The 14,980-nt window shown below is 31.4% G+C and overlaps 1 protein-coding gene across 3 annotated transcripts in view; it reads right to left on the bottom strand.

The window, feature by feature from the left end:
- LOC143230195 (vacuolar protein sorting-associated protein 37A-like) overlaps nt 1-14,980 on the bottom strand; it is a 35,645-nt gene extending 20,665 nt beyond the window's left edge. Inside the window, exons 1-5 of one of the 3 annotated variants that reach the window (XM_076463328.1) lie at nt 14,612-14,980; nt 10,730-10,843; nt 8,188-8,262; nt 5,556-5,673; nt 4,386-4,474 (exon numbers count right to left, since the gene is read on the bottom strand). In XM_076463328.1, coding sequence (XP_076319443.1) covers nt 4,386-4,474; nt 5,556-5,673; nt 8,188-8,262; nt 10,730-10,839 — 392 coding nt within the window. In that variant the 5' untranslated portion in view covers nt 10,840-10,843; nt 14,612-14,980. The remainder of the gene's footprint in view (nt 1-4,385; nt 4,475-5,555; nt 5,674-8,187; nt 8,263-10,729; nt 10,844-14,611) is intronic. The other 2 variants (XM_076463330.1, XM_076463329.1) reach the window with 2 other exon arrangements.

The following is a 14,980-nucleotide window of genomic DNA, read 5'->3' as shown; positions in this document are numbered from 1 at the left end:
AAAGAGACTGTATCTGTGAAGACAAAATACTTATGTATGATGTAACAAGATTATGTGTTGTACTAGAAAGAGACTGTATCTGTGAAGACAAAATACTTATGTATGATGTAACAAGATTGTGTTGTACTAGAAAGAGACTGTATCTGTGAAGACAAAATACTTATGTATGATGTAACAAGATTATGTGTTGTACTAGAAAGAGACTGTATCTGTGAAGACAAAATACTTATGTATGATGTAACAAGATTATGTGTTGTACTAGAAAGAGACTGTATCTGTGAAGACAAAATACTTATGTATGATGTAACAAGATTGTGTTGTACTAGAAAGAGACTGTATCTGTGAAGACAAAATACTTATGTATGATGTAACAAGATTATGTGTTGTACTAGAAAGAGACTGTATCTGTGAAGACAAAATACTTATGTATGATGTAACAAGATTATGTGTTGTACTGGAAAGAGACTGTATCTGTGAAGACAAAATACTTATGTATGATGTAACAAGATTGTGTTGTACTAGAAAGAGACTGTATCTGTGAAGACAAAATACTTATGTATGATGTAACAAGATTATGTGTTGTACTGGAAAGAGACTGTATCTGTGAAGACAAAATACTTATGTATGATGTAACAAGATTGTGTTGTACTAGAAAGAGACTGTATCTGTGAAGACAAAATACTTATGTATGATGTAACAAGATTATGTGTTGTACTAGAAAGAGACTGTATCTGTGAAGACAAAATACTTATGTATGATGTAACAAGATTGTGTTGTACTAGAAAGAGACTGTATCTGTGAAGACAAAATACTTATGTATGATGTAACAAGATTGTGTTGTACTAGAAAGAGACTGTATCTGTGAAGACAAAATACTTATGTATGATGTAACAAGATTATGTGTTGTACTAGAAAGAGACTGTATCTGTGAAGACAAAATACTTATGTATGATGTAACAAGATTGTGTTGTACTAGAAAGAGACTGTATCTGTGAAGACAAAATACTTATGTATGATGTAACAAGATTGTGTTGTACTAGAAAGAGACTGTATCTGTGAAGACAAAATACTTATGTATGATGTAACAAGATTGTGTTGTACTAGAAAGAGACTGTATCTGTAAGACCAAATACTTATGTATGAAGACTAGAAAAATACTTATGTATGATGTAACAAGATTGTGTTGTACTAGAAAGAGACTGTATCTGTGAAGACAAAATACTTATGTATGATGTAACAAGATTGTGTTGTACTAGAAAGAGACTGTATCTGTGAAGACAAAATACTTATGTATGATGTAACAAGATTGTGTTGTACTAGAAAGAGACTGTATCTGTGAAGACCAAAATACTTATGTATGATGTAACAAGATTGTGTTGTACTAGAAAGAGACTGTATCTGTGAAGACAAAATACTTATGTATGATGTAACAAGATTGTGTTGTACTAGAAAGAGACTGTATCTGTGAAGACAAAATACTTATGTATGATGTAACAAGATTGTGTTGTACTAGAAAGAGACTGTATCTGTGAAGACAAAATACTTATGTATGATGTAACAAGATTGTGTTGTACTAGAAAGAGACTGTATCTGTGAAGACAAAATACTTATGTATGATGTAACAAGATTGTGTTGTACTAGAAAGAGACTGTATCTGTGAAGACAAAATACTTATGTATGATGTAACAAGATTATGTGTTGTACTAGAAAGAGACTGTATCTGTTAAGACCAAATACTTATGTATGATGTAACAAGATTGTGTTGTACTAGAAAGAGACTGTATCTATGAAGAAAAAAATACTTGTGTATGATGTAACAAGATTGTGTTGTACTAGAAAGAGACTGTATCTGTGAAGACAAAATACTTATGTATGATGTAACAATGATGTCACCTGTACATACAGTCAGTACATGTTTTATAACAACTATCCCTGACCATCAGATAGACAGAATATCTGTCAAGTGTACATACAGTCAGTACATGTTTTATAACAACTATCTCTGACCATCAGATAGACAGAATATTTGTCAACTGTACATACAGTCAGTACATGTTATATAACAACCATCCCTGACCATCAGATAGACAGAATATCTGTCAACTCTACATACAGTCAGTACATGTTATATAACAACTATCCCTGACCATCACATAGACAGAATATCTGTCAACTGTATATACAGTCAGTACATGTTTTATAACAACTATCCCTTACCATCAGATAGACAGAATATTTGTCAACTATACATACAGTCAGTACATGTTTTATAACAACTATCCCTGACCATCAGATAGACAGAATATCTGTCAACTGTACATACAGTCAGTGCATGTTTTATAACAGTGCATGCTCTTAGTCTTCTGATATAGTAATAAGTGTTATTTGTGACACACCACTATTTACGAAGAATACAGATGGCCAGATATGATACTTAAAAACTGTTATATCAAATAACAATTATCTCCTTTAACCTTGAAACCATTTTACATCAAATTAATGGGATTTGAGTACTGTCAACAAGTTTAATTTGAAGTGTGCATACATGTGCCAGGTTTATGTATAACAGTATGACAGGTAAAGGTTGTTATAAATAAGGAATGGTTAATTATTCATCAATTGTCAGTAGAATATTCCAGTTTCAGTTAATTGTGCAACTTCAAAGTTTTCAAGCACCAGAACAAACAGTGTTTAAAGTGTATGGTGTAACAGGATTACACACTGTAACCAAAAACATGTAGCACCAAAACAAACAGTGTTTAAAGTGTATGATGTAACAGGATTACACAGTGTAACCAAAAACATGTAGCACCAAAACAAACAGTGTTTAAAGTGTATGATGTAACAGGATTACACACTGTAACCAAAAACATGTAGCACCTGAACAAATTCTGTTTAAAATCTGGTCAGTAAAATTATCAACTTTTTAAGAGTTATATTCAAAAGTTAACTAAAATAAATAATTCTTATTGTATACAAATAAACCTGATATTAAAACATACTTAATAAAACTTAAAATTCTTAATTATATAATGATATATTGTTTAAAATCCTCCTAATACAAGTTGTGACACTTGTTCTCCAGGTCTTCTGTAATTATTTTACCACCTCTCCAAGAAGTTGAGGATCCAGAGTTATAAAGTTATTATTATTCATGCAATGCACCAGATTTTACAGTTTTAAATCTTGTTTATGAATCCATAAACTAGAAAATTAGACCCACTTGCCATACCCAAGTATCACATCCTTTCTTTTACAAATTGCTAACACTTGGGTCAAATGTTTTCTATTGTATTATTTATATGAATCAGATGGCACATGTTTTAATCTATCAAGTGATGTATTTATTTTGATTCCAGTTGAAACCTTACTCCCACAAGAGGTATATCAACAAGCTTAGCTGACTTTTTAAACGTTCTTATTGCACAGTTAGAAAGCCAGAAAAATTACAAGACATTGTTTGTTTTGTGCATGTCATTATTTAGTTGAATAAAAATTAAGTATATCAGTACCATTAGTATAGAAAAATATGTTTCGTTGACAGTTGACAGTAAGAACCAGGTAAATATTATATTTCTTGTTCTTCATGTGAATTACTTAGTTATTATTATTGAAGTAATTAAGGTGTAATAATTAGAAACTTATGAGGTTATGCAATCAAAAATAACAAAAGTTCTTCATTAGTTAAATTATTAAGTACAGGAATGTGTGTTACAGGTTTGCCAAATGGGTTACAACTTGTGTGGTTGGATTATTAGTTATCCATAGGCAATTAGACAAGAACATTTAAGAAGAAACAGATATATAATATATAACCTACTAAACAGTTCTAGTTTGCTGTTACAATGTGCAGTCATTCTATAAAAAGGGAAATGGTAACTTATATTTCTGATTATGAGATTAATCAAACTAAGTGAATGTATATAGAGTTAGGTTAGTGAAAAAACACACAATATGAAGTTTTACTTTATAAAAATGTCATTTATTTAGGAGGTTTTAGAGAATATACAAATAAAATTTTGCAATTTTCAGTTCAAAAAAGAAAAAGTACTTTTAATATTAACAAGGAAGACCCATTCTACTCAAAGAAGTCAACACTGACTCCATATATTCACAGGCAAAATTTTTAGTAAAAAGTAATTAAAAACCATTTTTCCGTGTACGAAAGAGACGTAATATTTACTGAAAACTTAACGTTTTATGAAAATACACAAAACTTTAAAAGTTGTAGAATGAAACTATGATGGTTACCATTGGGACAAAAACTTAGTCAAATCTACTGAGCCTTTAGCAAGAGATTTATAGTGTATGACGTAACAAGATTATGAGTTGTACTAGAAACTATAATGACATCTTGAAAGGCACATCATTAATGGCTGACTTACATATTTGGTGACAGAACTTCTGGTGGGTGGGTTTGGAACTCACTGATTACACTCTGTACTATCCTTCCTAGATCAGAATGCATAGAAAACTGCAAGAAGTATCATAAATTATACTTAATGTTCCAAGCAGCACATCATTTGTAATAAAATTTTACTCATAAAAAGGCTTAAAAAATGTAAATCTAAGCATGGTTTAGCTATATGTTTAAATGTGTGTGCATATAAACTAAAAGAAAGAACAAAACATTTATAATAAGACTTAAAAATAAAAATTTATTTTTTATTCTTGTAATTACTATGAGATCACAGTATCTACCAAAAACATATTCATCAGATATGATATAAATACAGATGTAAAATTAGTTAGCTATGGAGAATCCATAGGGTTAGGAGTTTTTAAAACTGCAGCACCTGATTCTGTACATTCTTTTAACAAGATATTATACAGTTTATTGTAACAAGATATTATACAGTTTATTGTAACAAGATATTATACAGTTTATTGTAACAAGATATCAGTTTATTGTAACAAGATATTATACAGTTTATTGTAACAAGATATTATACAGTTTATTGTAACAAGATATTATACAGTTTATTGTAACAAGATATTATACAGTTTATTGTAACAAGATATTATACAGTTTATTGTAACAAGATATTATACAGTTTCTTTACCCATATATTACACCACCAGAAATTCTGATAAATCACAAGCTTTGAGTGAAAAATTCAATAAAGACAGTTGATTATTAATTTCTGCATTTTTTCAGTTTGAGTATTTGAGTTGACAAGTTATAATATTGTTGGTTTTGGATTAGCTAACTTACAACCAAAATCTCACAAACACAACAAATCCATTATAAAGTAGTTTTTCTGGCACTTTAGAAACAAAATATATAAGTAGCTTTAGTGCTAGAAACTTTACAAATCAGTCACAATCAGTTTTCAGCTTTATAAATTATCTGCTTTTGATAAAACATAATTCTCTGAGAAAATAAAAATATTATATTTAAACAACTGTTTATATACTATAATAAAACAAGGGAAGTTTTTGTTTTAAGATTAAACAGCAACTGTAAGACTTGTTGATAAAGCACATTGTGACCAACTGCTGAATTCACTACTCTATGACTATGTAATCTAACTGTGCTCAACTGGAGGCCTTACTGCTATAAGCCTAGGTGATCCAACAATTTGTTGGGTCTCAGGATCCACCCAGGGATGATTTACTGGAGGCGTTACTTTCACAACAGGAGGTTCATGTGGAAAACTAGGAGGAAGGAAACTAAAAAGTAAAAAAAGAGAAAGTTTATTATAATAAGCAGTTCATAATAATGTGAAAAGTACAAATTTTATCATATCCAAAAGTGATGGATAAAAACAACCCAAGCAATCCTTCATGGATACATAGAAACATTCAGTTGTTTAAACACTTATTTTCTCTTCTGTATACAACATTTAATCAATTCTAAAAAAATTAATGTTTTTATAGTTTAGTGGTGATGTGTTTTAAAGTCAAGAGCAGCACATATCATAAATATGGATATATTCCTGTCTTTTACCAATTCCACTACTAGTTATCATAATAACAGCCACACTTAGTTTCATAATTGTGTTTTCTAAGAAACAAATGATAATAAAAGTGTGCACTGAGAATAAGTCACTTTTTGCTAACTATTAAGAAACATTTATTGAACACTTGATACTTTATATGTAAACTGCTGAAACCTGCTGTTAAAATGTCAGGTTGGATGTTGAAAATACACCATGTACTGTTTTGATGGTATCGACTCCATAAATAACATGTTAAACTGAAGTTTTCCTTTAGAAATATCATGTTTTAAGTACCCGGCTTCCACATAACCTTGTTCAGCTGTCACTGTTACATACCCGGCTTCCACATAACCTTGTTCAGCTGTTACTATTATGTATGTAGCTAATGTGTAACCTTATTTATAATAAGAAACTCACTTGAAATACAAATGTATCAGAACAACTGGTATGGGTATTAACACTTTTACTGATAAGCAGAGAACAACGTTTTGACCTTTGTAGGTCATCTTCAGGTTACCCTAGGAAGGTCGAAATGTTGTTCTCTGTTTATCAATATAAGTGTTAATACCCATACCAGCCATTCTGAGGTACAATGTGTAACCTTGTTCAACTGTCACTGTTATGTACACAGCTAATACATAACCTTGTTTAACTGTTACTGTTACGTACACAGCTAATGAGTAACCTTGTTCAACTGTTACTGTTACATACACAGCTAATGTGTAACCTTGTTCAACTGTTACTCTTCCGTACGCAGCTAATGCATAACCTTGTTTGACTGTTACTGTTATGTACACAGCTAATGTGTAACCTTGTTCAACTGTTACTCTTCCGTACACAGCTAATGCATAACCTTGTTCAACTGTTACTGTTATGTACACAGCTAATGTGTAACCTTGTTCAACTGTTACTCTTCCGTTGCACAGGTAATGCATAACCTTGTTTAACTGTTACTGTTATGTACACAGCTAATGTGTAACCTTGTTCAACTGTTACTCTTCCGTACACAGCTAATGCATAACCTTGTTTGACTGTTACTGTTATGTACACAGCTAATGTGTAACCTTGTTCAACTGTTACTCTTCCGTACACAGCTAATGTATAACCTTGTTTGACTGTTACTGTTATGTACACAGCTAATGTGTAACCTTGTTCAACTGTTACTCTTCCGTACACAGCTAATGCATAACCTTGTTTGACTGTTACTGTTATGTACACAGCTAATGTGTAACTTTGTTCAACTGTTACTCTTCCATACACAGCTAATGCATAACCTTGTTTGACTGTTACTGTTATGTACACAGCTAATGTGTAACCTTGTTCAACTGTTACTCTTCCGTGCACAGCTAATGTATAACCTTGTTTGACTGTTACTGTTATGTACACAGCTAATGTGTAACCTTGTTCAACTGTTACTCTTCCGTACACAGCTAATGTGTAACCTTGTTTAACTGTTACTGTTACGTACACAGCTAATGCGTAACCTTGTTTAACTGTTACTGTTATGTACACAGCTAATGTGTAACCTTGTTTAACTGTTACTGTTCGCGTTACAGCTAATGCATAACCTTGTTTAACTGTTACTGTTACGCATTACAGCTAATGTGTAATCTTGTTTGACTGTTAGCTACAGCTAATGCGTAACCTTGTTTAACTGTTACTGTTATGTACACAGCTAATGTGTAACCTTGTTTAACTGTTACTGTTACGTACACAGCTAATGTGTAATCTTGTTTGACTGTTACTGTTACGTACACAGCTAATGCGTAACCTTGTTTAACTGTTACTGTTATGTACACAGCTAATGTGTAACCTTGTTTAACTGTTACTGTTACGTACACAGCTAATGCATAACCTTGTTTAACTGTTACTGTTACGTACACAGCTAATGTGTAATCTTGTTTGACTGTTACTGTTACGTACACAGCTAATGCATAACCTTGTTTGACTGTTACTGTTACGTACACAGCTAATGCATAACCTTGTTTGACTGTTACTGTTATGTGTAGGAAAGTCCTGATAATTATAGCATTATCTGGTCATGATATTGAATGAACAAAAATATATAAACCAGAAAATAGATTTTTGTAATGAAGTATTGTTAGATGGTCATACGAATATCTGACATAAAAAGGTTTCAGTCATAATACATCATGTTCTCACGTTGACAGAAAAAATGTCAACATAATGTAACATTTGTTAAAATTCAGATTATATTAAACAATCACTTGTGAATTATACTTACATTTCTAAAGCAAGAGAAGTACTTCCTACACTGAAGTTTATTTTATACTCAGTATCTCTAGAAACTTCTGTAACGCTGGAAACAAATAAAACGAGAAATTCAAATATTACTTCAAAAATAATAAATAATGTTTTACTTATGTATTATAAAGATAGAATTCAAATACTAAAACTACTTACCTACATAAAACAACAAATATAATAATGTTGTTATAAACCTACTCACAAAGGAAGTTACTAATGTGTTTTATTTTGATAACAAGACCTGTGGTCCTACTCACAAAGGAAGTTACTAATGTGTTTTATTTTGATAACTAGACCTGTGGTCCTACTCACAAAGGAAGTTACTAATGTGTTTTATTTTGATAACAAGACCTGTGGTCCTACTCACAAAGGAAGTTACTAATGTGTTTTATTTTGATAACTAGACCTGTGGTACTACTCACAAAGGAAGTTACTAATGTGTTTTATTTTGATAACTAGACCTGTGGTCCTACTCACAAAGGAAGTTACTAATGTGTTTTATTTTGATAACAAGACCTGTGGTCCTACTCACAAAGGAAGTTACTAATGTGTTTTATTTTGATAACTAGACCTGTGGTCCCACTCACAAAGGAAGTTACTAATGTGTTTTATTTTGATAACTAGACCTGTGGTCCTACTCACAAAGGAAGTTACTAATGTGTTTTATTTTGATAACTAGACCTGTGGTCCTACTCACAAAGGAAGTTACTAATGTGTTTTATTTTGATAACTAGACCTGTGGTTCTACTCACAAAGGAAGTTACTAATGTGTTTTATTTTGATAACAAGACCTGTGGTCCTACTCACAAAGGAAGTTACTAATGTGTTTTATTTTGATAACAAGACCTGTGGTCCTACTCACAAAGGAAGTTACTAATGTGTTTTATTTTGATAACAAGACCTGTGGTCCTACTCACAAAGGAAGTTACTAATGTGTTTTATTTTAATAACAAGACCTGTGGTCCAATAAAAACTTCAATAAGATTTTCTAACCACTGCTCAAATTCATTGTTTTTTTGTTCTATTTATATCAGTGCATGTTTCATGCACCTATACTTGTCTGTAGTCAAAGTTCATTCATTCAGATGTATTTCAGACATGATGAGTTTATCATAACTTAACATGCAGCAGTTTTGTTCAGGTTTGGTTTTTACAATTCAAAACCTGAACAATAGCTAACAACACCACTGAATCTTAAGTTATGATAAACGCATTAAGTTTTGAGTTCAACAAAAGGTGAAAACTTTGAGAAAAAATCAATTGTCAATAACTATCTGAATATGTGATTCACATGAGAGAGGATGATAAAGTTCACACCATAAGCAACAAATGGTGGACACCAAACATTAGCACACTGGTTGCTTTACAACACACAACGAAACACATAACCAGATCATGTGCAAATATGTGCTTCCTTTCTGGTTAAGGTAGTAACCTTACTGTGTCAGCTCACATGAATTATTTCATTTATTTTGCTTTAAAAAAGAAAAAACTGATTTAGTAGTTATTTTGTCTTAAAAAAACAGAAAAATACAGGTTAGATTAATCTGTGTCAGTTGTACAACATTAAAAGTTCTTAAACTATGTAGACTCTTTGTTAAACTAATTAACTGGTTCAGGCATATTCAGTATTCAGTTAGAAAATGTTATCAAAAATGATGCTTCCAGAAAATATTAACCAATTTACTGCTGATCTGCCTTATGGAGTACTGTCCATCCCTGACAGTTTACAGTGTACAATTCATAACAACTGTACACATGTTTAAAGCAGCCACAGTGAAAGGGATAATTTCATATCTCAATACATTCTACTCTTTTGATTCACATACATACTTTTCTTGCATAAAGTTTTATTTTCCGTTTTTCCTGACAACTTTCTTCTACATAACTTCCAGTAGACTGCTGAAAAACTAACTATGTAGATCTTTGTGAGAACCTTACTAAAGAACATGATGATGTAATTATAACCCACATTAAAGTTTGGATGTGAACCTTACTAAAGAACATGATGATGTAATTATAACCCACATTAAAGTTTGGATGTCTTTGTCTCTTCTCATTAACAAAATGTCTTTACACTTTAACAGATTTGATCTAACAATTTTTATTTGACAGCAGTATATATGTGTGTGTGTTTTGTTATAGCAAAGCCACATCGGACTATCTACTGTGTCCTTTGAAGGGAATCGAACCCCCAATTTTAGTTTTGTAAATCCGAAAACTTACCACTGTCCAACTGAAGGATGACAGCAGTATGTAGCAACCAGATTCACATCGTCATAAACACGTTATGAAGACCAAACAAATATTAGATGTCAGTGAGATCTCAATAACATATAACACAAACATGTTTCTAGCACTGAAAAACAAGAAATGTGACATTCTATTGAATCTGAACTCTGAGAATTCAACTGACTTAGTTACTGATAATTAATGCTGTATGAACCTACAATGATCTCCATTATCAAGACATTATTACCAAAACCATTAAAACAATTCTTACACAAATTTGTTTTTACCTTAAATTATGTCTTTTCAGTGTTTCAATTTGAAGGCTTCTCTGGGCCTGAAGAGGTGTTGCTGGGGAAAGTTGTTCACTATCCCTTCCACGAAAGAAACTTGAAAACATCACTCTTTGAATATATCGATGAAAAATAAACAGGATCACGTTTCATTATAATATACCAATACGTTAGTGTTTTACATGCATATACTGTCTAACAATGTGTAAAAATAATATTAAATTTACTGGTAAACATCAAGAAATCTTTTAAGAATGACATCAAATTTACCCTACCTATTTAAAAACTTTCTGTGAACTATTGGATCTATGTCACAGACCTACCAAATCATTACACTGAGCAACCAACTAAGAAACAGTGATGGATCTTTTTAATTATTAACCATGAGAGTGGTTAATAAACCAGATTCAAAGAACATAAAAAGTCACCTTCACACGTTTTCGAACATTGCAAATCAAATAAACACAACATAACCATAAAAAACACGAAAATACTAAATAAAGAAACAAACATAAACAAATGCAAAATTAAAGAAGCCTTACTTATACAACAACTCAAGCCCAAAATAAAACAATACAAAGGAACACCTTTATATCTATATTAATAAATATAATCAAACATCTAAGCACGCCCTCTACATTCCTACACACAATTACACAACCCCCTTCAAACATGTGGTCAGCTATTGGTCAGTTACCTCTTTCTTTCTTTGTGAACCTGACAATGGCCAAAGAAGGTTGAAACATTGTTCACTCCTCTATACAGAATTTTCTCAACCCATACCAGCCATGTTTACATATATATAATTCATTCATTTGTTTTTCATACTGGTCCTTTCTAAGCCTACAGAAAAAGTGGTTATGAATATTTTATTAAAACCTGGAAAAACTTACTAACAAACTTCTGCACAGGTTCTATGGCAATTGTTAAGTTAATTCTTGACAGTAAAAAAGAAATTATCTTTCTTTCATTGTTACTCACCAAGTTTCTCTTTGAAGCCATTCAAGTACTGAAACCTATGGCAAAAACAGTTAGATATACTGTGCCAAAATTATTGCACTGCTACTAAACAAATGAAGGTTGTATGGATATGTTCAAGGATATTCTTGAAAGTCAACATTTCCATTCACTAAAACTAAGTTCTTTACTACCAACACAAATTATTCAAAGCCATTCAAGCACTGTTATACTGGTCAGAAAGGTTTTGTTTCATTAAACATTGTGTAACAGAGTCTCCTGCCTCATGACTGCTGATTAGTTTTACCATAGAAAAATCACTGAATATTTTACCAAAACCTGAACAATAGTAATGAATGTAGTACTGAGTATGAGACAGGGTAGTTCTTAAAGTTAATTCAAGCACCTCTGTTTTTTTTGTTTTTTTTGGTACCAAATAATTTTTCTAAGCCTTTCATTTTCTGCCATTTAAAAACAATGTTTCACTAATGCACATTAATAAGAAAATTTGTGCAACTTATAGCATGTTAATTGGGAACTGCCACATTGAGGATTCATTTCTTAAGTTTGTTAAACACGTGAAACCTCGGGCACAAAACCACCTGGCTCAGTAAATAATGGTTGGGTGGAAAACTCAATGCAGTAATGAACTGCTGAAAAACATGTACATTTAATGGAATACATATTTATATATGTGGCTTCAAATTTCTTCTCAATAAATGGACTTTTAAAATTCTTAAAAACAAGATAATAAATTAATTCAGAAAAGGAGAACAGGGATCATAATAAAATACAGAAACAAAGTGCAAAGACTTTATTTTAAGTTGAATCAAAGTGCAAAGACTTTAATTTTAAGTTGAATCAAAGTGCAAAGACTATTTTAAGCCTAAACTAAGGAATCTAAAAAATAAACAAACTAGACTGGGAATTATTATGTCAAATTGCTGTTTTAACTCCAGTAAAACCTACCAGTAAACATGAAGTCAGAATATGGGTTTATAACTTGAGAAAAGAATATATAAACTATTTCTAGCTTTGTTTATTCACTTTGATCCCCAAAGAGTCCCTAGTTTTAGGCTTGAAAATAGTCTTTGCATTTTGATTTAATCTGTTTCTTTAGTTTTTGAACTAGAGTATGAATAGCATCCATCAGAATAGATTCAAAATGAAAAGCATTTGAAAGAATTGGAGTCAAAGATTGTATATAATTTTGTACTTGGAAATATATCTTCCATTTTAAAGACAATTAGTTTGAGGTAAAAATGAGAAACTAAATTTGTAGAAAAATATGAAATTGTTTTGCAATGAAAATAATTTTAAAAGATTTTACAGTTCCATACCATCCAAAATAAGTTTATAATTAAAGTCAGTGTAACGATCTTACACAGAAACAAAAGTGGTGGAAAGAGCACACCTTATGATATCAACTTCCAAAGATTTAAAGGGAGAAACACAATAAGTACCAATCAGAAATCAGTTTATAACTGACAGTATAGAAACACAAGGTACACGACAACCATGACAAGAACAATTGAAATCATAAAGTGACCTGAAAAATTAAATTAAGGTTTGAAATTAACCACAAATTATAATAATGTGGGAAAAATGCAAATTAGAAAAGTGTTTGAAATCATTTTCAATAGCCACTGATGTCCCACAATTCCAATGTAGAACCTTAAAGTCAGAGATCACAAAAATGTCACATCACAAAAATCTTGTAGTTAAAAGATCTAATGTGTTTATACCACCTTAGTAATTATTCTAATTTGTACTGAGTTAGTACAGATTTGGTAACAACCATGTTGGACTTCCACTATAAAATAAACTGTCTAGTAGCGAAGAAGAAACATTGCATGGATAATATCATTTATCATAAGCAGCCTTAGTGCTTTGTGAGAACTACAAACTACGCTTCTTTATATTTGTTTACAAGAGTAATTGCTCTTATCCATTAAACCACTAAAGTTTTATCAACACCACTCCTTTAACTTAATGTTATTTTCACAGTTGAGACAAGTTCATAAGTGCTAAATCACATACAATTTAATTAAATGTATGACTGGAAACAGCTTTGACATTCATTTTATTACTGTTACATTTCACTTTTACATCAATAACAGAGAGTTTGTTTCTTTTGAGTTTCATGCAAAACTACACAAGAGCTATCTGCACTAGACATTCATAATTTATCAGTGTAAGACTAGAGGGAAGGCAGCTAGTCATCACCACCCACCAATAACTTATGGGCTACTCTTTTACCAGTGAATTATAGGATTGACCATTACATTATGACACTCCTGCTGCTGAATGGGCAAGCACGTTTCATGTTATGAGGATTTGAAAACCTGCAATCTTCAGATTACGAGTCAAGTGCCCTAATCTGGTCATGCTGAGCCTAATAATAGTGAGAATCTGAAATTTATTCACCATAACTATGCAAGGTGTTGAAAAATAATTAACATAACCATATTTATTTATTTCTTATCCAACTGTACAATAATGACAACAAACTTAAATTTTCAGCTCATTTTCCCAAGAAATGTTTTTGTAATTCATGATGATGAGAAACTCACTTGAAGTAAAAATGAATTCTCAAGATAGATGGTATGGGTATTAAAAGTTTAATTAAAATAAAATACAGAACAACGTTTCGACGGAAGGGACTTTTGCTATCTCTGTATTGGGTTCTTTGTTTTACACGATTCATTAGAAACCAAACAAGCGTCATAAACGTTTTGTCTAACTTCCTTAACTCGCAGTAGTACCCAAATTGACAATCTTGAGAGTCGTTGGCCTTAGTAACCTTAACCAAATTAGCAGAAATTACAAAATGAAAAAATAACAAAAGAACGAATAATTAACACCCAAATATAACAAAAGTTAAATATATCTAAAGTTTAAAAGTTCAAATCTGGGGCCTACTTTTCCAAAAAATCCTCACTCAGTTAGGCCACAAACTTTCCATCGATGATTGGTAGTAATAGATTATTATCACTGATTAATAACATATCAGAACATGTAAGTGAAAAAAATATTTCAACGTTACTCAGAATCCTGTGCAATTGAACACTTCTCATGCGAATCATATACGCATATGTTGTTACTAATCGTTTCTTGGAGGGATAGTTTATATATTTCATAATAAGCCTATAAAATATTTTATCAAAAATAAGTGTGTTTTCTTATAACAAAGCCACATCAGGCTATCTGCTGAGTACACCGAAGGGGAATCGAACGCCTGATTTTAGTGTTGTAAATCCATAGACTTACCGCTGTACTAGCGGGGAACTT

Source organism: Tachypleus tridentatus, chromosome 10 (genome assembly GCF_004210375.1).
Source record: "Tachypleus tridentatus isolate NWPU-2018 chromosome 10, ASM421037v1, whole genome shotgun sequence".
Classification (NCBI taxonomy): Eukaryota; Metazoa; Arthropoda; class Merostomata; order Xiphosura; family Limulidae; genus Tachypleus; species Tachypleus tridentatus.
Note: the sequence above shows the minus strand (reverse complement) of the source record. Positions and strands in the feature narration are given on the sequence as shown.